This window comes from Apis cerana, linkage group LG15 (genome assembly GCF_029169275.1).
Source record: "Apis cerana isolate GH-2021 linkage group LG15, AcerK_1.0, whole genome shotgun sequence".
Lineage (NCBI taxonomy): Eukaryota > Metazoa > Arthropoda > Insecta > Hymenoptera > Apidae > Apis > Apis cerana.
The window spans coordinates 7,895,823-7,920,874 of record NC_083866.1 but is presented as its reverse complement, the minus strand read 5'-3'; the positions used below and the strand labels follow the sequence as shown (position 1 = coordinate 7,920,874).

The 25,052-nt window shown below is 36.1% G+C and overlaps 2 protein-coding genes and 1 long non-coding RNA gene across 12 annotated transcripts in view; 2 read left to right on the top strand and 1 right to left on the bottom strand.

Annotated features, from left to right (window-relative positions):
* The window catches only part of LOC108000877 (regulator of G-protein signaling loco), a 9,887-nt gene extending 6,746 nt beyond the window's left edge, over window positions 1-3,141 (top strand). For 2 of the 5 annotated variants that reach the window (XM_017061574.3, XM_017061558.3), the window contains 6 exons: window positions 16-292; window positions 365-513; window positions 877-960; window positions 1,062-1,206; window positions 1,367-1,458; window positions 1,637-2,701. In XM_017061574.3, coding sequence (XP_016917063.2) covers window positions 16-292; window positions 365-513; window positions 877-960; window positions 1,062-1,206; window positions 1,367-1,458; window positions 1,637-2,227 — 1,338 coding nt within the window. In that variant the 3' untranslated portion in view covers window positions 2,228-2,701. Of the gene's footprint in view, window positions 1-15; window positions 293-364; window positions 514-876; window positions 961-1,061; window positions 1,207-1,366; window positions 1,459-1,617; window positions 2,702-2,877 lie in introns of those variants that run through there. The other 3 variants (XM_062086003.1, XM_017061565.3, XM_017061590.3) reach the window with 3 other exon arrangements.
* LOC133667421 (uncharacterized) lies at window positions 1,635-6,717 on the bottom strand. 2 transcript variants are annotated; one of them, XR_009832905.1, is made up of 2 exons: window positions 5,735-6,717; window positions 1,635-3,020 (listed from the first exon to the last, which is right to left on the bottom strand). It is a non-coding gene; the product is annotated as an uncharacterized LOC133667421 (long non-coding RNA). The 2 variants fall into 2 exon arrangements; XR_009832906.1 differs by lacking the exon at window positions 5,735-6,717 and adding an exon at window positions 4,219-4,354.
* LOC108000908 (M-phase inducer phosphatase-like) lies at window positions 3,000-25,052 on the top strand. 5 transcript variants are annotated; one of them, XM_017061600.3, is made up of 6 exons: window positions 3,002-3,139; window positions 3,907-4,003; window positions 4,107-4,373; window positions 8,305-8,347; window positions 21,916-22,102; window positions 22,532-25,052. In XM_017061600.3, exons 3-6 carry the CDS (start codon window positions 4,178-4,180, stop codon window positions 24,131-24,133), a joined length of 2,028 nt encoding a protein of 675 aa, XP_016917089.1. In that variant the 5' UTR covers window positions 3,002-3,139; window positions 3,907-4,003; window positions 4,107-4,177; the 3' UTR covers window positions 24,134-25,052. The 5 variants fall into 5 exon arrangements, with proteins under 5 accessions (XP_061941988.1, XP_016917089.1, XP_016917099.1 ...); XM_062086004.1 differs by lacking the exon at window positions 3,907-4,003 and having other exon boundaries at window positions 3,000-3,139; XM_017061610.3 differs by lacking the exons at window positions 3,002-3,139; window positions 3,907-4,003; window positions 4,107-4,373; window positions 8,305-8,347 and adding an exon at window positions 20,541-20,977.

Below are 25,052 nucleotides of genomic sequence, written 5' to 3'. Positions count from 1 at the left end.
TTTTCATGCTTTTAGATTATAGATGCAAAATATCCTTCATCAGTACTGGCTGGTCAAGAAGTAGAAGTTGTACCAACTAAAATATTGAAAGTAGATTTACCTTCTCGGCGAGTAATAACTGTGATCGCACATAAAGGCAGAACTCTTAAAGATGTATTGAGGCCGCTTCTAAATAAATATGGTTTTAATTTAGATATGATTACTGTATGGAGTGAAAACCACCGTATTTGTATGGATATACAAGCTATTGATGCTCCTGTAAGACTGATTTTAACAAATATAAAAGATCAAGGTAAGATATCGAAATATTGGTAAAAAAATATTGACCATAATTGTTGAGTTGAAACAATTAATATTATTGCAGATTCACAAAAAGAGTTAAACGCAGTTAAGTATACACATGATGCATCAAATTCACAATCCACTTTAGATGAAATTACAAATAGAGTATTTGAAGAACTTTTGGTGGGCAAAAGTTCGAGTAAATATCATTATAACGATGGCTCGTGTAAGGTAATAAAATTAATATATTTATTTAAATTTAATAATACATGTTTAAATTCCAATGAGGAGTTTTAGAATTTTCTAAAAATAGAAAAAGAAATTTGATGTAATTTAAAATTTATTTGTTGACAAGAAAAAAAAATAAGTCTGAAAAAACCAAATAAAGAAGATATGTGCCTAATTTGAGATATTAAGTAATAGAAAAGAAATAATGAAATTTAATAGTATTATAATTTGAATGAAATGATTGGAATTTAAGCTTGTATTATATTATATTATATTATATATATCCACTATATTTAAATAAGAAAATTCATTTGAGAATTGATGAAATTATAATATTTACGAATTATTTTATTTTTTGTAATATAGTCTGATGATCAACGGTCTGAGGGTTCATCTATTTTGCCGAGCAAATTTTTCCTTCGAGATTCTACAATGCATGGAAAGAAAAAGGTATGATAAAAGTCTGTTATTTTACTAATATTCAATTTATATTGCTTTTAAGAAAAATGATTTTTATATATATTGTATATGTTATATGTTATATGGTAAAGGGAGGAAAGTCTAAATGTAATATAAACGAAAAAAGTAATACGAACGATTATGTTCCTGAAGAAACTACTAAGTCTCATCCTCCTTTAATAGCGAAGTGGCGGAACGGAGTGAAACTTCAATTACCAGGAAAATTTGATGGCGAAGGTAAATTATATTTGAATACTTGAATCGTATTGTTCATAATAAAATAATATAAGAATATAATAAGTATGAATTTATATATAAATATAAATACAAAATAAAATATATATCTGTTGTCATTCTCACTTATGCAATATGAAATTAATTATGATTGTATTTATAGATTTATATGAAGGTTTAAAACGAGCACAAAGATCTAGATTGGAAGATCAAAGAGGCACGGAAATTAATTTTGAATTGCCAGATTTTTTAAAGGTAAACAAAATGAAATTTACATGTGCTAAGGTATAGTAATCCATATCTTAATTATACCAAACTTATTTGATGAAACATATTGCCAGTTATCGAAGTAACGTTTTTAAATATATTTCATTTTTAAAATTTTTATTATGCGATACGTTTCGACCCTTAAAGCTATGAAATTACTGATCAGAACAAGGAAAATGGTAAGCCGGCGGATCGCAACAAAGTTCGAAGACCTAGGATAGTATCTACCAATTGTGAAGCAAACGCCAAGTTTTATAGTTCGATTCATGAACGGCAAAATTATAGCGGGCATGATCAAAATACAACGATGACAACATCAATAACAACAACAGCAATAACAACAACAACAAAAACAACAATGAAGATAACAACAACAATGACGGCAACAACTACGTTGGCTTCATCAAAAAATGAAAATATCGATGAACGATTCCATGTATTGGCTACTGGAAAAGAGTTGCAGAGTAAGTCTCCAGATAGTTCGTTCATATTAGATACAACTTTAACGGATGGAGATCGGACTGTTGTAGAAAACGGATCTTATCCCCAAACTACTGGTTTCGGTTGTTTCGATACTCAAGTCAATTCCGTAGGTGTAAACAAATCATCGAAACCTCCTCCGCTTCCGCCAAAACCAAAAAATCTTATAACATGTGCAACGAAAACTGGATATATTGTATCTCCGAAATCTTTACCAAAGTCTAATTATGCTGTTTCTTTAAGTCCTACCGAATTTACTCGGAAAAATATTTTATAATATATTTGATTAAGAAACCAATATTTACGTATTGGTTCTTACATATTTTTGCTTTTAGAATAAAACGTGAAATGTTCCACAAAAAAAGCAAAAGAGTGTTATCTAATCAATTTTATTATATATATTATGTATTCATATTCGTAAAACGAAGTTGTAATAAGACGAAAGAGTTGGTAGTATTATTTAGTGCCTTTTAGAATTTCGGTAACAATTTTGTATCATAATACTTTTGATTGATGTAAAATATCTGATTCTTAAAGATGTTTATTTTAATGGTATTTTTAATGTGTTTTTAAATGTAGTCGATACATATTTATGGTGTTTTTACAATACAGCTGTTACTTTCCTAGTTATATAGGATATATATTTTATATATTGTAATTTATAGCGAATGTTGTTGTACGTAAATGATGAAAAGAATATTTGAGATTTTATATGTATTAAATAAATAATATAAACTTTGTTTTATAGAGACGTTTATTTTGTTTTTACATTAATATAATTAATCTAACTTGAACAATGAAAAAATCTTTACATTCTTTTCATATATAATGCGAACAAAATCCAGCATATACGTAATGCATATGTATAACAATTTCCTTTTTTCTTTATATTTTGATGTCTTAATTTATTTCCTTCAATTTTTGTAGGTGGCGTTATAGGCAATGATAATATATTTTACGCGGGCCTGTCATCATTGTGAGTTATCTAGCTCGATAGACTCAATGAATCGCGTTTTCACACTGAGTTTTGTGAAATCCTTATTCTGACATTAGTTTTTGATATGTTGTTCCTGTACATTAAAAAAAAATCATTGCAATTAATACAAAGTAAAAGAGAATTTATTTTTTCGACATTTATAATTGGAAAATTTTGTGTAGAAAATTTTATAAATACATTGATCAAAAAAAGGTAAGTATAATTAAAAAATTAATAATAATAATAATAATTAATAATTTATTTTTTGTTGATATAAATGATAACATTAAAACAAATCATTGTATGTAATGTTTCTTTTTTTCAAAAAAAAAAGTAAGAATTTTCCCTCCAAATTATTTTTCATTAAAGAAACATTTTTCTGAAAGAAATAATGTTATTATCACATAACCCCATATATTATTTAATAAATATACAATGTAAATAAACGTTGATTCTTATATTGTTCGTTCTATTCGTGTTGTTATTACTTAAAGACAATTTTTTGTTCAAAGGTTACGAAAATAAATACATATATATGTGTAATATATAACATATAATGTATTTACATATATGCTTTATATTTTTCATTTAGAAATTATTTTACAATTATTAAATTAAAACTTTTTTTATTAATTTTTTTTTTTAGTGGTTTGATTTTTCAAAATTTATATTACATAAATCGTTTAAATAAATTTAACTTGCGTTAATGTTATTATTTTCTGTTACTATTATTAAAAGAATATATCAAAGAAATAGGCTAAGAAAAGTAAGTTTTACTTTTTTTTTAATGTTTTATATTGTTAAAATGTTTTTTAAAAGTTTCGAAGGTTAAATAATTGTGCTTATAAATATATAAGTATCGATAAAAATAGAGAGAAAAATAAAATAAATTGTTGAAATTGATTTCCAATATTTTTTGAAAAAGATTTAATATTTAGAATGATCGAGAAAAATTAATTAATTTTAAATAATAATTACAGGTTAAAAATAAAAAGGATTTATAAGATTTTATACGTAAACTTATAAAATGCTGTTTCTTCGAAAAGTTCGATAGTGTAGATATTTAAATTTAAAAAAGTAAGACATTTAAATACATTATTATGTGATCTTTTTTTTTTATTATCTTTCAAATTTTTTAAAATTTTTACCAAATTTTTGTATTTTTCATTATCATTTGCAGATAAATTTCTACTTATTATTTTAAAAGAAAGAGAGAGAGAAAAAAGACGAAGAGGAAAGTCGGAAAGTACAATGTCTGGTTGTAAACAAATGTCTATATTATCATGCATTACCGAATTAGATGAATCTTCACCAAGAAAATGTGCAGATCAAGCAGCAACTATACTCGTATCACCGATATCTGGAATTGTTCACGAATTAATGAATACAACACTCTCACAGCATAATTGTTCGAAGCGCAAGAACAATATAACCAATGAGAATCTAGGTAAATAGAATCATTTCTTCTTAAATACGATACTTTTTAATTATCAGATTTTTTTTCAAATGCGTATCGTAATATTTATATTTATACAATAACTCATTCCTGATTCATAAATTACCCATAGTTGATTGATTGACTGAAGATCAAAAGATGTCTAAGTTGTATGTGGAGGGGAAAGGAGTTAAAAAGAGGTGATAAGGGTATAGAAAGGAAGAGGAGAAGGAATGGAAGAAATAAATTAGTCAGTTTGGAACAAGTATTATACGTACATATCTTGCATTGCAACAAATAGAAAACCAGTATAGAATTGGGATTGTTGTTTCGTTAATTCCAAACGTATCTTTTTCCTAATCTTTGTAAAACGAAATGGCAATGACTAATTAATTAGAATTAATAGTGAAATTTTTAAATCAAAATGTAACGTTTAATCGGAAGAAATATCGTTTGAATTAAAAAGAAAAAATTTGATTAAGAATTCGGTATATAACCGTTAAAGGTTACTGATCAGAACTTGAAGGTTCGGATTGCAAGACCTGCCTTACCGGCTCCACGAGAAATGCTAATATACCGAAACCCTCGAGAATACAAAAACCTCGGATACCCCTCACACCTTATAGACCCCTGAAACCCTTTTTACCATTACTTGGTCATTTTCTCTCTTCTTTCCCCTCCTTTTTTGATTTCTTTCATTTCATGCGTTCATGAAGTATCTCTCTTCGCTTTTTTTCTCCTCATGTCGCTTTTCTTCCTTTTTTTAATCGGTTTTGTACTCGTCAAAAATATTCTAATGTGACGTTCACTTTTATTACCTGTTTGGCAACGATTAGAATATTAGAACAATACGTTGACGTTTTTTATTAGTTCGAAAATAGACGTTAAAAACACGTTTATCGCACGCGATATGAAAGAGCGCCGTTAAACGTATTTAGTTAGCAGCTGTGTTATTTCATGAACAGTGACCTTTGTTTAATCGCCATTTGTGCTTTATCATATATTATGCTGCAATACATATGTATATATACACACTTAATTATACATTTTTAACATATTCTTTTATGTTGTTATTGAAAGAAAAAAAATTATAAAAGATAATAGAACGAAGTTGAAATATATTTTTTTAATTTTTCTTAAATTTTTTACGAATAAAGAATTCGTTTATTAATTACGCGATCCTTTTGATAAAATAGAATGTAAAATTATAATAAGTAAAATTATTCAAATTAAAAAATTATTGCTTGTATAATTAATTGAACCAATCAAAATTGAATCAAAAATAGAGAAAAGATAAAAAAAATTAATTTTCCAATATTTTGTCGATCAATTTGCAAAAGTATATATATATATATATATATAGTTCTACGTACTCTCGATTCTTTGACGATTCGATGTTGGTCATGGTAGAATGATTTGCACCTGTGTAGGAAACGAGCGATACATATTTTCCTCGTTATACGATTTGCGCCATGTGCATTGCAAATTCTTATCTATTCTTTTTCATTTTCATAATTTTGCAAAAATTATAGACTCAAGGCACAAATGAATTAGCAAGTGTAACAAAACGTTCTTCGTATCTTCGCTTTTCTCGATTCGATTGATGATAATTAAACATCGAATTCGATAAGATATGCGAAGCGTATCTGTTATTCTAAAAACTTGTCGCCAGACTTTTTTTCATCATTAATAAAATAAAATAAGCTAAAACGCCACGGATCGAGCTCATAGGAATGTCGAATGGAGAAAAAAAGAAACGAAACGATCGATAATTTCTTATTATACGTATTACGTTTTCCAGTAAGATGGAAAATGATGATATCGCAGAAGGGACGAAAGGGAAGATAGAAATACGAATGGAGAGGACAATGAGGTACAAAGAAGGAAAGAGGTAGGACAGGGAGAAGGTATAGGATCGAAGAACAACAGGAGCAATTAGGTGTAGTCGGGTACTAGAGCGTTGAACGATAGAGGGCAGGAAAACGATGGGGCGCTAACGTGTGCCTCTGGTGTCTCCCGTGCTCCTGGATATTCCAAGGGGTCGGCACTTACCCCACTAGGGGAAGGTAAGGGCTCAGGGGGCAGACATATGAGCACACATGGGACGACAGTCACCACCTGGCACTGTGTAGCCGAATGCTTACCACCGCCAATCGAATGTACGAACATACGCGAGTGTACTGGTGGTGGGTACCCGAGTGAAACGCGTTGCAACCCCAACCCTCCACTTGGCTCGTGCCATCGTACATTGTCGTAGGCCTTTCAGCTTTCGCGTATCAACTCGAAGACGGTTAAACGCCGCGACCATATATCCTCCTCGGCTTCTTCATGCTTGCATAATCATTGTAATCCGCCTCTCCCCACACGCACAATGAATTCCTTCTTACGTTTGAAACTTCATGCGTATTCGAAACGAAAGTGAAAACGGGTGCAGATAAATCCAGCCCAGAATTGGACAATGAGCTTTATCTTTTATTAATTAATTAGGTGATCCAACCCTCGCCAAGATTCCATCATTTCCAACGCTTCTATCGTCGATCAATAACGCAGTTACAGGCTGTGCGGTGTACCCCTCCCGCATAACGTACGCATGATTCATAACGTACTCTAATGATTATCGAACATACGTTCAACATCTGCATCCTAATCTCTCTCGTTCTTGCTAGCCTGGTCCTCTACGTGCTGACTCTACATGCTCGTCCGTTAGTCGTTATTTATTCTTTATTTATAGAACAGATATTCATGTCAAAAATAGATCTGGTAGGAGGAAAGTCGATATATGAACGTGTACGAATGCAGTTCCACCCTAAACCTCCCCCCCCTCCCCATCTTCATTCTCTCTCCCTTGGCGGTATATATTTAACCACTGTCACTGTGCGTTTTTTTATCCAGAGATCCGTGTTCTATTTTCCTCCTTCGTTACAGCTCCTTCGCTTCGAAATATTCCTTTTTCCAGTAAAATTATAATTATTTCTTAATTTTTAAACCTGAACACGTAAAAAAAAGATTAATTAAATAATTAATTATTCGTCTGAACAATGAATAATATTATTCGCATTTGATATATATTACGTATTAGTAAAAAAAAAAAAAACAAATTTCGCGGTTATCTTTCATTTTTCATTCTCGTAATCCCCTCGAGTGATTCATAATTTGTTTGGCAACGCAGGTATATGAATAAGGTGCGCAAGGTATATGAAAAGGTTGGTGGTCAGTCGCGAAAAGAACTCTATTCGTTTCCGTAACCGTAGCCGCATCGCCGTAACTGTAGCCGTAACCGTAACCGTAACCACCGTAACCGAACTATCTATGTTACCGTGCAAAACAAAGGAAGTCAAGATAGAGAGAATAGTTGAAGAGGAAAAAAGACTTATTATTTATTCGTGTCGTACGAAGAAATAGAACGAAAAAGATACATTTTCATGTTTGATAGAAATCCGATTTTTTCTTCTGATTAATTCCTTTTCGTTTTTATGATCGGGCGATATATAATCTTTATACGGGAGGTACAGATTTTCGTTGTGTAAGATTTATGAAAAACGTGAAACGAAAATGAACACGTATGTAAAGATAGTGCACGGTAAGAAGCTAGCTACAGGTAAAACGAACAATTGTGATACGTTCGTCACAGAGACTGCACCAACTTCCTGCGGAAATATTTTACAGTGGAGCAGTAACGAAGAAAGGCGTTCCGGTCTTCTAGCGACCCTATTTATATTACGATCACTCTTCCCTTATCCTTTTCCGCAAGATGCCTGTTACCATTCGATAAATAAAGTGTTCGAATAATTACAATTCATCGATTGATTCAATCAGAACGTATGTTTTGGATATTTATAAAAAAAATTTAATATATTAATTTTCTAGATATTTTTATAGATATATATTTATTATCTTATTCTTAAATCAAAATCAAATATCCTTTCGTTGTTTTTGATTTCAGATTCGAACCAACATGGACACTCCAATCACGGATACCACGAGGGGTAAGTGTATTTTCTGTTTTATAATCCGTTCGATCGGTAAATCCGAATTGTTAGTTTCATGCCAATTTTTTACTTATGGACTATATTCCATAAATATATTCGTGAAACATTTTAAAGATAGTTATAAAGTAATCTCGCGTTCGATGCCTCGTTTACCGCTTCAGGCCCAAAGTGGTGGTCAAAACCATTCATGTTTTCTAGTTCCATTCATTGAGCCTCGCGGGGAAAATCCACTTGTCTTCTCTTTCTCCGATTCCCACCGCTTTTGCTATTCATTTCACTTCGATACCCTTCTCTCGTATTCTTCCATTTCCAACTTATTTTTTCGCTTTGTTCTGATCTCTTTTTCTCTTTTTCTATTCTTCCTTTCTTTTTCGAACTAGCCGACAATTAAAACTCCCATTAGAAATATAATATAAATAATATTAATACAACACGAATATATAAAATATATATATATAAAACACCAAAAATGAAAGATTATGCGCGTTTTATTTTTATCTTTTTCACGTTTTTTTTTGCAGTAGCCGATTATATGTATTAACTAGTATATACCAGTAGTGTTTGTATCTCTATTTTCCTCTTCGTTGCTCTCATGACGCGACCGTTAAAAAATCAAGCAAAACGGTTCGGGCAAGCAAGTTCATCGTATCCCTACTCGCCAAGAATAACACCGCCCACTTCAGCTCGTAGACGGCTCGGTGTGGTTGGATCGTGTATACGTTTCAACGTTTTTACACGAGAGACCACACGTGAACCACGTCTCGGGCGACATTGCTTCCGTTGACTACGTTTACATGCATATATATGTATACGTTACATGTAATAATTGACAGAATTTCCAAATCGTGCCTTATCGCAGTTCCCTTGACATCATTCACGATATCTTTAATTCTCTATAGCGATACTTTAATTACTTTATGGCACTTCTTTACGAAATTGTTTACTTTGAACTAGCGATAGAGACTCGAAACTGTGACATACTTTTAATAGCTCACGATAACTAAATTTGTTTCGATAAATAATTTTAAGAATTGGTTAGGAAAATGATTTTCGTAGATATACGTATGCACCATACAGACCAGAGATCTATGCGTTGGTCTCCCTCGTGAATGCAAATGCTTTGCGTTCCTTCTAAGAAAGCCGGCTGATTGGTGGGGGAAAGAGAAACGAGAGAGAGAAAAAGGAGGAGGAAGGAAGAAGGAAAAGAAAGAGGAGAGATTATTGGCAGAGGTTTCCCGCCAATATTCCCCACTCTGAGCTAACCGGTTTGTTGTTAGAGGGACCGACCTGCCTCTTTTGGAATATTTCTCAGCTGATCGTCGCAATATTATCACTTTTTTTTCCATCAAATTGTATTTTTCTCCATTTTTTCTTCCTATATTTCCTTATCTCTCTTTCATCTTTATCTTTGTAATTTTTATCGAAGCAAATTTTCGATAAATTAAAAATTTAGGAAAGGAAACCGTGAAATATCTCGATCTCGATCGAGATATGCTTTTTGTATCGATCTTTTTGTGTGCAAGTGTGGGAAGATGGCCATTTTCTGTAGTACCTGTGTCACGGGGATGCGTATACTTACCTGAAATCTCAACGAAAAAGACCCCACAAGAGGGAAAGCTGCATTTATTCGTTTCTTTGATCTATATGTCGCGCTTTATTGTTGTGTGGGACCTGTTGCCAGAGCATTTCACGGTATTTTCATTCGTACGATTTTTTCCAGAAATAATACTACACTACAGTTCGATTTAACCTCTCGAATTATCTTCGTTATTTCGAAATTATTATTTTTTATATAAAAAAATAATTCCAAAAGAATGAAAAAAAGTACACGTACGAATAAATAGAAGAAGCAAAGAAGAAAAATAAAAAGTAATCGTACAGTTGATACGAAAAGAATGCTCGGCCGACCTAACCTTGTTTGAAACGTAACGATCGTAACGGCGAAGCGAGATAGCGAAAAAACACGCGGGAAGCGATACGTTGGATGCGCGGATAACGTGCGTGATCGTTCGTTGCGAGGCAACCAGTTAGTGCGAAGAAACGAGACGAGGAGAAAAGTATTAAATAGGAATGAGCGCGGGAAAAGGTATATAGAAACCAACGACTCTGGCCGGCGTTAAAAGTATGAGCGTAAAGGGAACGAAATTGTGTTTGTGACGCGGGTAGGTAGGAGGTGAGGAGATAAGATGAGACAAGATGAGACGAGACGAGACTGAGACGAAACGAGACGATGCTACGTGGTCGGAAAGCTAAACGGCGCGGGGGGCATGGTGGAGAAGTTGGTGGGCCGGGGGGTGAGGATCAGGCCGAAGGCTGAGTGCCGGGCTGGGGCTAGGGCTGGGGCCCGGGCGAATAGGCCGACGCGCGGCAGAAAGCAAGCTTGGTCTTTTAAATCGGCGGCTATGAGGGATTTAAAAATGGCCGAGTCTGCCTACCCTTGACAGCCGTCCCTTCAGCTGGTCGGGCAAATACCATCAGCTGACCGGTTTTGGAGGGAAACCAACAGAGAGTGTTGACGGTTTCGAACATTTTCGCGAAATTGATAGATTTTTTATTCGTTCTCGTTTAATTTATGTATTTTCGGTGAAGGTACGATATTACGAAACGAGAAATTTTTTCGTTCTTTTTTCTCTTCTTTTTTTTTTTTTTTTTATTTTTTTCGAAGATAAAACTTTTGAACTCGCAAGGAGCGAAATGCCGATGATAAACGATATTTTGATTGAAATTTAAAAATTGCAATATATTTATTTAGCGCTATAAACGAATGGAAATCGTTACTGTTTCTAGAAAAAATTCGTAAGATTCGAATGGAAAGCTAGTTGGATTAAAAAAGCGATAAATCTTTGTATTCGAAGCAGGTGTATCCTGCACGAATAATTACGCAAGCACGCGAATTAGCGAGTACGTTGCGCGTCACAGGGTGTCTTTTGTAATTCGAGATCAAAGGGAAAGAGCTGTTATCCGTGTGTGTACACATAGCTTCTTTCTGAACAAGTAGTGGGGAGCAGGTTGTTATTCGTACTTGTTCGATTCACTCCCGCACAGGTAGCTGCACAGCGGAGGTAACCTACAAGCTGGAGCTGGACCAAAGCCGAGAGCTAGCCGGTCGTGGAAAGAAAGAAATCGGATGCACGCCTCGACGGCTCGTTTAAAGAGATGAATTTCATATATGAATTTGTTATACCTCTCTTCTCACATATTTATTCGTCTCAAAACGATTTTTCCCTCCTTCTCTTTTTTTTTTTTTTTCCTCTTTTCATTCTGTTTCGTTTAAAAACCGAGTTAATGATCATTGATATCGAAGATGCGCGCGCGTCGCGTCGGTTAACCGTTGTGCAACTTCTTCCTTCCTCCTTTCAACTTCTTTCCCCGGTATTCACTCGGTTACGCGGCTGTTTGTCTGCATGCCTGCATGACTACCCACACTTGTCTCCCCATCATCCCGTCACTTCATCCGCCTCATCTTCCACGCTTCTCGCGCCCCCCTCTCTCAAATACTCTTTTCGTTCCTCTCTTTTTCTCTCTTTTCGTATCTCTTTCCCTTCTCCCTTCCTCCTTTCTTTCTTCTATCACATCCACCCCACCCACCAATCTTCACTTAACTCTTCCATCCTTCTCCCTTCTAACTCATCGTTCCTCTCTCTCTCTTCGTTTCTCTTCGCGCTCCTTCTTCCTCTTCCCCCGTTTCGTTTCTTCTCTCTTACCGCATATATCCTCTTGCCACCTTAGTTCTCCATTTATCCGTTACTTTTTCAAAGCGTTTCAACTCTACTCGGTAACGGTGGATTTTGCCCCCAGCAACAGCGCCCTTCCAACCATTTTTTTTCTTTCCCTCCTACATTACGCCTTCTTTCACCCGCTATTCTCGCTTCCCCTTCTCTATCTCCCCTCCTCCTCCTCCTCCTCCTCCTCCTCCTCCTCCCTCCCTCCTTCCGTCTGTCTCTCGTTCGCACACCAATCAACCAACTGAAGCGTCTCTTACATAAGCGTCCAGAAAACTCACGCAATATTTTATCTGCGATTACCGAATACCGAACGTAATCGGTTTCAATAAAATTCATTTGCGAATCGATGCATTGAGATCTGAACGTTCTAGTAGAGGCGGTTTTGTACGATGCGCAAAACGAACAATTGGAATCAGCGGCCTTCGAACGCCGCGGTCTCTCGCATTCTCTCATGGCAACTGAGCTAGCGTGAGAAACTTACCTTAGGGATAAACAACATCAACGTGTCAAATTTTCACCCTTGAGACGCTCGATTCCTTCAACGAATCTGGAGAGGAAGAAGAGGAAGAAGAAGAAGGAGAAGAAAAAAGGAAGGAATGTCTTCCTTCTTTATTTCGTTTTTAATTCCCTCCTCTTTGCTCGTGCGAAAAGTTTTTCAATTCGAAGTACTTGAGATCCGTGGACGGATACGCGAGGACTAGTAGTAGAGGTAGTATGTATATCGGAAAAGAGCAAAGGACATCTTTCTAGGAAGGTCGGTTTACGAGAACAGCAAAGAACGGGTCCAAGAGAACTATCGTTGTCGGTTTGAAAGAAACTAAACGGTTGAAGCGGCGGAAGAGAGAAGAAGCAAAGCCAGGAATGGATAAACTGGTGGGAGATATTAAAGAAGGTTTTAAGCTTCCGTGGTGTTGGTCTCGCACGGTATATGGGTGGTAAATTGCTTTGTCGGAATGTTAGAAAAGCTGGCATATATTAGAAGCGGCCTAAAGAAATTGAACCATTAGCAGGGGTCGTATAATGCCAACCGTGTTATTAAGCGCACGGCCAACAGGGAAACATTCCACATCTCGAATAAACGAAATATTCAAATGGAACGTGCTTACGTAGGCGTATGATGTAAATTTACATTCAAATGTGGTTTACGATCTAAACCACGGGGTTCAAGAGATCGGATCAACCCGATACACAGCTCGTTTCCCTTTTTATGGAAAATAGGCTACAATGTACTGGAATATATATCAATAAATTTTCTCGATCGCTCCTCGATACTCGCTACTCGAAACAAATCGAATTACGGGATCGTTCTCCTTCGATATTCTCGCACGGATTCGCAAAACGTGTGCATCGATCCTTCGCCGTCTTCGCTTTATTGTTTGTAAACAAGTGTGCCGCGCTTTCCCTTCCCCTTTTCCTCCTCGTCCTTCTTCTCGGAACGTTAATATCCACGAGTTAACTTCTCCGTTTCTCCAATATTTCTTATCCTCTCGTTTAGTAGTCTTCTCCCTTAACTGGCATTCCTGTCTCCATGTCCCCTGGCCCCTATTCCCGTTCCCGGATCCGCTGATCCCCGTGCCTCCGCTTCTCTCGTCGCCTCTTCATACACGTATATACCTCGTGCATTGGTATCCATCGGATGGTCGGTCGGTTCAATGTTAAGTTTCTTTTTCCCTGGGGTTGAAGCCGAAGTCGTGTCGTGGGGTTGTCGAAGCCGACACCGAGGAACGAGAACGGGAACGAGAGCAAGTCTGGATCCCGAGATCGAGACGCGGCAAAACAGTTCCATGGGTGGTTGTTCTCTCCTCTCCTCTCTCTCTCTCTCATTTTCCTTCTTCTCTTCTCTTCTCCTCTCCTCTCCCGTCTCCACGCCACGGTTGCACCCCTCTCTCGGCCGCACAGACGCACAGGAACACACGAGAACGGGCGCGCGCCCCCCTACCGTCGGCCCTCTCTTTTTCTCTTTTCTTCTTCTGGTTCCCGCGCACCGTCGCGAACCTCAGCGGTGTCGCCTCTCCCCACTATGAAAGACCACGACCGACCGTTGAGATTTAAATTCCTCTCTGGGTGGACGGAGAAGAGTCTCCCGGCCTGGGAACGGCAACCTTCCTGCGTGCGGGACGAGGAGAAACTCATCGTCTCGCCGCCGCTTTGACCGTCTACGCCGTTCGACCATAGTTCTTTTTCGTTTCGTTTCTCATCTCGCCTTTTTTTTCCTTCTCTCTCTCTCTCCTCTCTCGAACGATACACATATCTCGCGAACCGCTTTACAAATTCGCGGCAAAGTGGAATTAGTCGTATCTTATTCGTGGATGGAAATTCCAGAAGGGACACGGAAGAGAAATCGGTTAACTGTCAAAGGAATCGACGAAACTCGCTTTAAGTACTCGCGTTCGTGTACGCTTTTTGTTACGTTTCGTCTTATTTTTATTTGCAATGCGTGCCGTTCACCAAAAACAGCTGGTGAGAAAGTTTTGGGGACCGGATGGGGAGAGCGAGAAGACCGATGGTGAACCGGGAAACACGTGGAATGTGGACGCAGGGGAGAGACGATGCTCATTCGTCGATCGCTCGAATATAAACGCGAGATATGTAAACGCGCGGCCAAGTTCGTTGAAAGCTTTTCTTTCTTTCTCTTTTCTCTTCCTCTTCTTCTTTTGCATATCGATTCTATGCAGGAAGGAAATCGGTTCATTCGAATTTTGGCATTGGAGTAGGAAGCGTTACACGCCCCCATATAACACTTTCTGCCTCCCCCATGAGGGCACTGTATTGGTAAGCGTATTGTCTAATACCGCTTGCTCTTGCGATATGGTATATACGTACGGGTGCAGCTGTTACACGAGCTTCACTCGTACGTAAATAATCAATGATGTCGCGAAACGACAGTTTCGGTCGGTATATCAATTACCCCGTGTGCGTTACACGATTGTTCGAGCGTACGTTCCTCTATTATTATTATTATGCGATGTTTGTTTTAATTTTTTTCCTGCAAACCTTCTCTCCCACTTCCTTTTTCTCTCATACGTGCTTACTTCTCACGTCTGGATACCGGTTCAGCATCGGCGAGATTCTTGATAACGTTAAAAAAGATAGACCAGAGAAGAAGGATGTAGCGAATAAGCGTGTAAGTAGAGGAAGAGAGGCAGGGCCGGAGTGGGGGAGAGAGAAGGAGAGAGAGAGGGAGACAGATGATTGGGTGATAAAAGCAACGGACGAGCGAAACGAGGAAAAAGAGAGCGAGATATCGTTGCGATATTTCGGTTGCGGTTGAACGTCGATAAGAGTTGGCCGTGTTCTAAGGTCTTGATTTACCGACTGTCCGTTCTCGGAAACTTTATGCCGTTTACGGTTTTAATGCTATTCATCCCGTGCCTCCGTTTCAGATCTATCTCTATGTCAGTCACTTTTTTTATCCAAGATGTTATTAATACATATCTGTAATATATTTTATTTTATTTGCAAAAGTAAAGGATAATAGTAAACGAATAATATTAACGATGAAAATTGTAAAATTGATTTCGACTTGGAATTTTCGTTCGGATTATTGGAAAATCAATAATTCCGAGCGCAAACTGTCTTACCAAGCGAACGAGAAATTGAACTATTCAAAAAGGGTTTCGGAACAGGTATACGTAGCTACTTTATATTATATTGGACCGGTCATGTTCTATTTGTTATGTTCAGTCAATTGGGGAAAATATTTTTTAATCCCTGTAATAAAAATTATCAATACCTAGCACAATCATTAACAAATCACTAGTACTTTGTTTAACATCTGGTAGGAAACATTAGGAGAAATTTCCCTTTCATGAATTCAGACTAGAAAATCCGATACATTTATCTTTTTCCAATGGGTGCATTAACAATATCTACCTAATAAACGGAACACATAATATAATAAATCGAAGTACATCGTAAAGAGAATCGACCTTCACCTTTCGCTTGACGATTAAATTTTGCAATTTCAATATGAAAAAAAAAACTGATTTTAATATTTTTCACGTACGTATACACATATACCAAGTAAGAGTGTGTAAAATATCACGCGCTAGGGAGGATACCCGCCCCATTTTTTGTCCTTGGCTACGCCTAGAATTGCTGTAAAAATCATTATCATTATACGGTCTGTCTTGGAATATCGTGGCCTGAGAATTGCAAATAAATTCCACTTTCCAAATATTTCCTTCTATTCAACAACTGCTCCATTTATTCTCACCTCAGAGCCATAAAATCGTTATAAAAATCCATTATCTATGCTATTTATCGCGAATAACTCGGGGATCCGTAAACAAATTTCACCTTGCGAGATATCGATTTTCGATTTTTTTTCTTTTAATTTCCTTTCTCAAATTCCTCGATCGAATTGCTCCAATTTATCCCTTCTTACGGCCTGCACCGTTATTGTATCGTTGTAAAAATCTTATTTATCCATCCCGTTTATCGCGTAAATAAAGATTGACTCCGACGATTCGCAAACAAATTTCACCTTGCGAGATATCGTTTCAATTTTGATGTCATTTCTCATTTCGAATTCCTTTCCGCGCCCCCTTCTCTCCTTGTACCCTGCCCCTCGCTCATTTGCCTCGCGTACACACTTACCTGTCTTCTTCATCCTGTCTCCTCCTCTCTTCCTCTCATCCTCCTCTCCTCGTCTCCACGTCTACTCCTCTCGTCCTCCTCGTTCCCTATGATCCTTCACTTCCCAGGGTGATTATTTTTTCTGTAACTTCCCTTCGTTTTCATCTATCCAACCAAAGGGAGGGGACTTTTGATAGCTGTTAGCGAGGGGTCCGGGGCAGTTTTTCTCCATTTCTACCCTCCTCTTCTTTCCTTCGCCCTTCCCTCCTTTCCTTTTTCTTCCTCCGATGTTTCTCAGCGTATTGCGAATTTCGATCTTTGCCGCTGCATCTGCGACGGCTGCTTATATCGGGCAAGAATAGCAGAAGAAGCGGACTTCTCCTCTACGTACGCCCTTCGAGAACAGATGATGATCCCGTTTAGGGTAGAGTATGTCTGGAGTGAGGTTATCCTTGCTACTTTTTTCTTTCTCACCGTTATCTTCACATCGCGAAATTGTATCTTCGTTTTATTATTTTTAATCCAGCTTAAAATTTTCGTTTCGTAAATATTCAGGAATATATTACACGGACCTGGAGAGAGTCGTAAAGGAATAAGCGTTTTAAAACCTGAGAGGGATTAGGAATATATGGATTACTAAGAATAATCGTCAGCAATTACATATATATATATATATATATATATATATATTAAAGAATTTGTAAAGAAATTTTTACAATAAAATTCAGATTTTATTCTGTCGCATATAAATTTGTTTAACAATTCGAAAACACATTTGAAAAAGAAATATATATATATATATATATATTCAACAGGAACGAAGATGTAAGGCGAACGATGAGTTTAAATGTTTGCCATTCCCGTTACCTATTACGTAACTGACTACCTAAGTTTCCTTACTGATATGCATCGTCAATAAAACGTCAATGGGGAGTGCGCGATTCTATAGAAATGTACGTTCCACCGACCCGTGGATGTACCACGTGTACGCGATCGTATTTTGAACGTGGCATGTGCGCACATACGAACAACGCAACACGTACGAGCAACACTCGTACGAGCAGTGTCTGTTACATGTACACGTGTATATGCACTTAGTGGTGCACCATCGAGGTACCCATGGTTGGCACGTGCCAACCATCACAATGGATACGACCATCTGCACTCCTTCTTATAGAAAAATCAAAGTCGTAGGGAGCCGGGCGTTTGCCCGATTCCAACTTCCCAATTCCCTTCGTTAGTCCGTTATACGTTCAAACCGTTCGCTGTCCGCGAAAAGTGGCGGTGTAACTGTAATTCGTGTTAGATGCTCTCTCGCCCACACGGCATATCAATTTGTTGATAAAAATTGCATGGAATTTTGCGGATGGAATATTTTTATTTTTGTAAATAAAGTGGTAAAAATTAAAAGGGTCGTCGCGAAAACGGTCGTAAATCAGTCGTACTGAAAATCATATTTTTATTCCTTTTGTTCCTTGCATTCAAACCGCTGTCCGCGAAAAATGGCGGTGTAACTGTAATTCATGTTAGATCTCTCGCTCATACGGCATATCAATTTGTTGATAAAAATTGGATGGAATTTTGCGGATGGAATATTTTTATTTTTGTAAATAAAGTGGTAAAAATTAAAAGGGTCGTCGCGAAAACGGTCGTAAATCAGTCGTACTGAAAATCATATTTTTATTCCTTTTGTTCCTTGCATTCAAACCGCTGTCCGCGAAAAATGGCGGTGTAACTGTAATTCATGTTAGATATTGATTGTTAGATATCTTGTTAGATTCTCTCGCTCATACGGCATATCAATTTGTTGATAAAAATTGGATGGAATTTTGCGGATGGAATATTTTTATTTTTGTAAATAAAGTGGTAAAAATTAAAAGAGTCGTCCTGAAAATGATCGTAAATCAGTCGTGAAAATCATATTTTTATTTCTTTTCTTTGTATTATTGTAAAGATCCTCGTAAATATACCTGTGAATTTTGTAAAGATTACTTTTACACGTTATAATCCGTGCCTTTTAACCGGTGACTTTACGACTTCACAATAATTATACCAGCTTCCTGAAATAGTTCTTTTCTTTTGTCAAAATTGTCTTGGCAAAATTTTTCCAAAACAAGTAATATAAGTTTTCTTTTAAATCTCTACAACTGGGATAATATCGCTCTTTAATGGAATTTTTGGAATTTTCCTCTTTATAATATTTTCAATACATTTCGAAATATTCGTAAAATTTAGAGATAGATTTAATAAAGCGAAATATTTAGTAAAAGTAGCAATAACGAAATAAATATTCGGCATATATAATTTGTACGTGGAGATAGTTAATATTGATAGTTAAACCGGTAAAACCGATTATACGACACGTAACTTGGATTAAAGAATTGTCTCTGAAGGTGGTGTATAACGTGGCGCGATGACGAATAAGGTGCATGATCAGCCAGCTGTACGCGAGGGGTGCCTCTGCAACCCCCAATATATGGCAAAGTAAGCAGCTGAGCTACCCCCATGGTCGTGCAGTGCGTTACCCGCGTTCGATGCCTTATAACGAATAATCTTCACATTTATGACTACTGGGAGCAAACCGATGGTTCGTTATATTCCCTTATATTCCGTTACTCCCTTGTTCACCCTCATTTCATCTCTTCCCCGCATCCATCTTCCGAATTTCTTTTTATTTTTTTCGCCAACTAGATAAAACACGCAGAGTATCATTGTAAATTCATTTGCATTAAAATGTCAGCCAACACCTGTGACACGATGTCGATGACTTGATATATATATATATATATATGTAAAGTCGAACAATACCTGTTTACTGTTTATTTATGTTTTTTTTTTTTTTTTAATTTTCGTATTCGTTACTTATTATTATTATTATTATTATCACGTTTATATTTTCGTGTAAGGTTTCATTGTTGTTGTTACATTTGTTTTCCGTATCGTTTCGTGAAATTTAATAAGACGTTTATTCGCGTGCGTGGGCGAGATACACGGATTCCGAACGCATTTGAATCTTACGGGGTACCTGCCGTGTGAAAATCTTTGAAGAATGTGAGGGTGGTATCGAAGATCAGGTGAAGCATTGTGATCGGTAGAATGAAAAAAACGGACCGAGCTGTACCTGCTAAGAGCTGCATCCTTCGGAATGGTCGGTGCATCAGTCGACAGGAAAGGGAGCATTGTGGTAACGAGAGAGAGATGAGAACAGGCCCTTTCAATGTGAGCAACAGCTCCTACGGTCGGCAACCTTTTCCGGCCTGGTATCGAAAGTAAGCTAGCCAGTGAATGACCGAGTATGTGTATATGTACTCATGACTATGAGCGCGAGAAACAGAAGAGAGAAAAAGAAGCGATTTAAACGTTTCCTTTCTTCTTCTTCCTCTCCTTTTCTTCTTCTTCTTCTTCTTTTTCATTTTCGTGCATTTTCTTCTTCCTTCTTTCCGTTTCTTTTTTAAATGTAATATATGGATGTGTAATTATTAGTTTTGACATTTTTTGAAATAATGATAATGATTTTTCGAAATAATTTTTTTTGTCGAAAAACGGAGACTTTTCTTAATAATAATAATAATATCGTATAATTCGATGATGAATGATTTCAATGAGGTATTTATTTAAAATCTTTAAAACAAATTAATATATTTATCCGAAGAGATGGCAATGCGAAAAAATGAAATAGGGGCATATAGGATTTTATCGATGAAATATTTAGTCAGGACTAGAAATTGAGACTTAAATTCGAGGTAAATGTTGTGAATCGAAGGAAGAGATGTGATTGCTTTTGATATGTTTCATATATATTTAGCGGCCGGTAAATATATCGGCGAACGATCGAACAAATGAACAGGCGGATGTAACGAAACACGGCGGCAAAGAGGCAGAAAAGGGCCCCCCATAGCGGTTGCCTTAAAGAGTGGATTCCGCGTTCCGTTCTCCCTACACGCCCTGAGAAGATTTAGGCGGGCCCTTTCCCAGTTACGGATTGGTCGGCCCTTTCCCCCCACCACGCGAGACTAGCTCGTATAAAGACAGTCCTTCCCGCCACGCCAACCAGTTAATACGCGACTCTTGCGGTGTTCATTGGTATATCGATCTTCAGTAGTGCTTGGTGTGACGTGTGGCGAGTTATCGCCCAAGCCTCTGTACACCGTCATTTCTTTTGTTGATGATAAATACGATCATTTTGTACGGTCACAGTGTGCTTTGTGTGTATATAAATATTTTTTTCGATCAATTCGTTTCATGCGTGATCTCATTGTTTCTTTCCAAGTGTGATGTATTGGGAAAGTGTTATGGATTCGTGCGATGTTTGCCAATGTACGAGGTATGTATCATAACAACAATTTTTTTTTTTTAATTAGACACGATTAAAATGATTGAAACAATCTTTTTTGTACATAACAACTTTTTTTTTTGACATACTCGTATACGTACAGATATAAATTTCAGTGAGATAAAAAAAAAATAAATATTCTTCGTGTCAAAATTTTAATCTTAATTTTATACATTTCTTGTAATTCTTATTTGTTAGTAATTCATTTTATACTCGTGTTACAAAATTATATTAATATAATTTTATTAAAATCAAATAGATTGTCTTTCATTTTTAAATTAATGACAGACTGAATGATAATTTCTAAATTTATTTTATTTATAAATTCAATTACGGTTAAATAAATACGTTGTCACAGAAATTAGAATATTTACGCGCTTGTTAAATACATATGCTACATGTGCGCAAGCGCACATTATTGGCGCGCTCGCGTTATTCCATAACTTTCTCGTCTAAGATGTAGGCATTTTGGCGGTAACTGTATAAACAGTGTTTGTTAATAAAACGACAACAATGTGAATAATAAGACAATAATGTGCTTTTTTGTATATCGTACAATTTAGCTATACGAGGCACATATACGTCTGTAAAATATTAAATTAGTGTAACGGTAATAAATAAGAGAGAACAATAAAATGATCAGTTTCGAGGCAAAGCATGGATATCGTCGTTCTATTGATAAGTAAATACCATTTCGTTTCAAAAAATGTTGGTGACAAGGTTTCTAAAAATAAATTCAGTGAAATTGATGTGTGTATAATTTTTTTCACTTCGTGAAATGTTAATTTTCTAATTGTAACAAACCACGAATGCTTATTTTTGTGTACTGTAGATATTGAGGTTAGGTTATTATCGTTAAGCCGATATTATTTTCTTTTATATTGTGTACAAAAAATATATCTGTATATGTATGTATTAATTCTTTACAGGCTCTTTAAGAATGCTTTTAAAATTAAAAATACGGATGAAACGGTAAAATCTAAACCAAAAGCACGACGACTACTTGGCATGGGTTCGCGTTGCTTTTCCAGTCCAGAACCGGTATCGCCATCTTTCGATAAAGAAAATAGTAGCGTCGCTTGCATATCGCATACATCGAGTGCTAGCCCACAAAAGGTACACATATATTATATATATAATTTTTTTTCTTTTCATTTTTTTCTTTATTTTTATTAATTTTACATAAATATTTTTTTCATTAAATTTTGAGAAAACGTAAAATATTATCTTTTATTTCGTTACATTAATACAAAATGATATACTAATTCTTGCATTATTAATTTATCGGTGCAGTATTTTGAATACGTTTAAAATATTTATAATGTATATAGAATTCATGACAATAATATTCTTTTGCATTATTAATTTTTCTTTCTTCTTAACAATATTTTATCATTTTGATCTAAATTTAAAAAAATAAAATAATGTAACTCAAACGATCATTTTGAATATCAACGAATAATTAAAATTAATTTGATAGTATTTGATAAAAATCGGAAAGCATGGTCAATATTCTAATCTAATTAATAATCTTGTTTATAATAGATTATCGGTGTAAAAAGGCCCCGTCATCCGTTAGAAGATTGGGATCCTAACAGTCAAGATAGCGGATATGAAGCAAGTTTTCTTGAAAAGGAAGAAAAGTCAAAACGAGATAGGTTTCGATTTGTGGAGCCTCTTGCTGTTGCCCCTCGTCGAATGTCTGAATGCCGGAGTCCAATGGAATCCCCGATACGATCATCGCCACAACGAGCACGAATTGCGCGACCATCATTATTTCGAAGTCTTTCATCTGGTTACGAGAGTATGGATGATGGATTCAATGAGTTGATAGATGAGAATTCCGACGGTACGACGGAATTACCGAACGGTATTTCAACTCTTCTTTGCGGCGATATTGTAAGTTGTGATGTAGAAAATGAAACCATGATCTCTGACTCAAATCCGAGTACACCCGAATTTCCACGTACCAACAATGGTGCAAGCGGTTTTAGACGTTCATTGTTATTGCAAGATGAAAGACAAGAAGACCGGAGAAATTCATCTCTTTCGAAAGTACGTTCTTGTTTATTTCGTTCTCCAAATGCAAGTTCATCCACTGTAAATCCAGGTTTTGAGGATACTAGCCCATTGGCGTCGACGATGCCGATGATCCGTCGTAGACGAATTTCTTCTGATTTTGTTGATAGGAACGCTATTGCGAATTGTGGAGTCGAGAATAATTCTCCATTATTCGTTCGAACGTTTAAACGGCCAGATCCACCAATTAACGATAGTCCAAAATTAATAAAAAAATCACGAATGTCAAGCAGTTATAACGATATTGCAAAGGAATGCGATATAACCGAAGGGATGGCATTTGATGTGAAATACGTGCAAAGAAATTTCTCCTCTTCGGAATCAGTGATGTCAACAGCAATAGAGACAACAAATATAGAAGTAGATGTAGAAATGGAATCGGAAACAGAGACGGAAGTAAAGTCAGAAGATGAAACGCATGCGCACATTAAATCGGCCATTCATCGTAGTATTACCGACGCTGATCTCACAGGAGATTTTAGCAAACCGTGTGTTCTACCATTGGCTGTCGGTCACCACGAAGACTTGAAATCGATTTCCGTCGATACTTTAGCTGCCTTAATACATGGGGAATTTAGTGATCGAATTGGTTCATTTAAAATAGTAGATTGTCGTTATCCATACGAATTCGATGCTGGCCATATTCAAGGCGCTTTGAATCTTTATAGCAAAGATCTTATTGAGCAAATACTTTTAAATCCGTTGACAAATAGGCCTGAAATTCAACCAGATACAAATAAAAGAAGTATTTTAGTGTTTCATTGTGAATTTTCGTGGGAACGTGGCCCGAATCTTTCACGATTTTTGCGTAGTTTGGATCGGCAACGTAATAAAGAACATTATCCAGCTCTTTATTACCCAGAAGTTTATCTTTTGCACGGTGGATACGAGAAGTTTTACAAGGAACAAAAGGCGTTATGTACGCCACAGGGTTATCGACCGATGAGACATCCTGATAATCAAGCTGATCTTAGACAATTTCGGAACAAAAGTAAAAGCTGGCAAGGTGAAAAGTCAAGAATCGGTGGTAGTGCAACGCGAAACAATTTAAAACGTTTAGGTTTCTAATTCTCCATTTCTCTCTCTCTCTCTTTCTTTCTCTCCCCTCCACTATCTTTTCTTTCTTCTCTTCGTTTCTTTCTTATGTACACTCTACCAATTCTTGTCTTTCTCACTCTTGTTGCTTCATTTTTCAACAATTGATAATCGATTTGGAGTTGAAAGAATATGATCCGATATAAAAACGCATATAAGTGCAAATTGCAAATAGTAGATGAAGTGAGATATAAAGAAGGAACATTTTTTCTTTTCATACTATTCTCACGACAAATGCATAGTTGTTCCTATTTTACTTTTTTTTGTAAATAATGATAGTTTGTTTTGTTCAAATACGCTTAAATTTTTAGTTAAACAATTTTAGGAAGAGTGTACTTACACGTTTTTATAACAAAGAATAACGACAAAAGCATTAAGTTAATGCAGAGAAGAATACTTGCTCACCTTTCGGGTATTACCCTCGTGAAATAAAGTAAAATAAGATAGTGGTAGAGCAAAACGAGTCGATAACGATGATTATATTCTCGGGCAGGCTTCCCATTCGTATGTATTCAATATCGACGTTTTTTTTTTCCATCAAATTCGCGTATATTTTTGCACGGAATTTAATGTCGTTGTTGCTCGGGATACTCTGTTTCGCCAAAGTCTAGCGTGTATACACCAAATGTATAAGAAATGAGCGAGAAATTATTAGAAGATTGAAATGTCTTCGAATGTGCAAATTTATTTGTTATGTTGAATGTGGTGATGACGTACGCATGGTGTGTATTCGTGTATGTAACGCATGTGCGCTCGCGTGCGTATATGTGCGTATATGTGCCGTATGGTGTGTAAAGAAAGATATTAAAATAATCACATGTTACATGCATTTACTTATTTTATGTAATGATATATTATTTCAAATGATTAAAAAAATCTTTATTCAATTGTA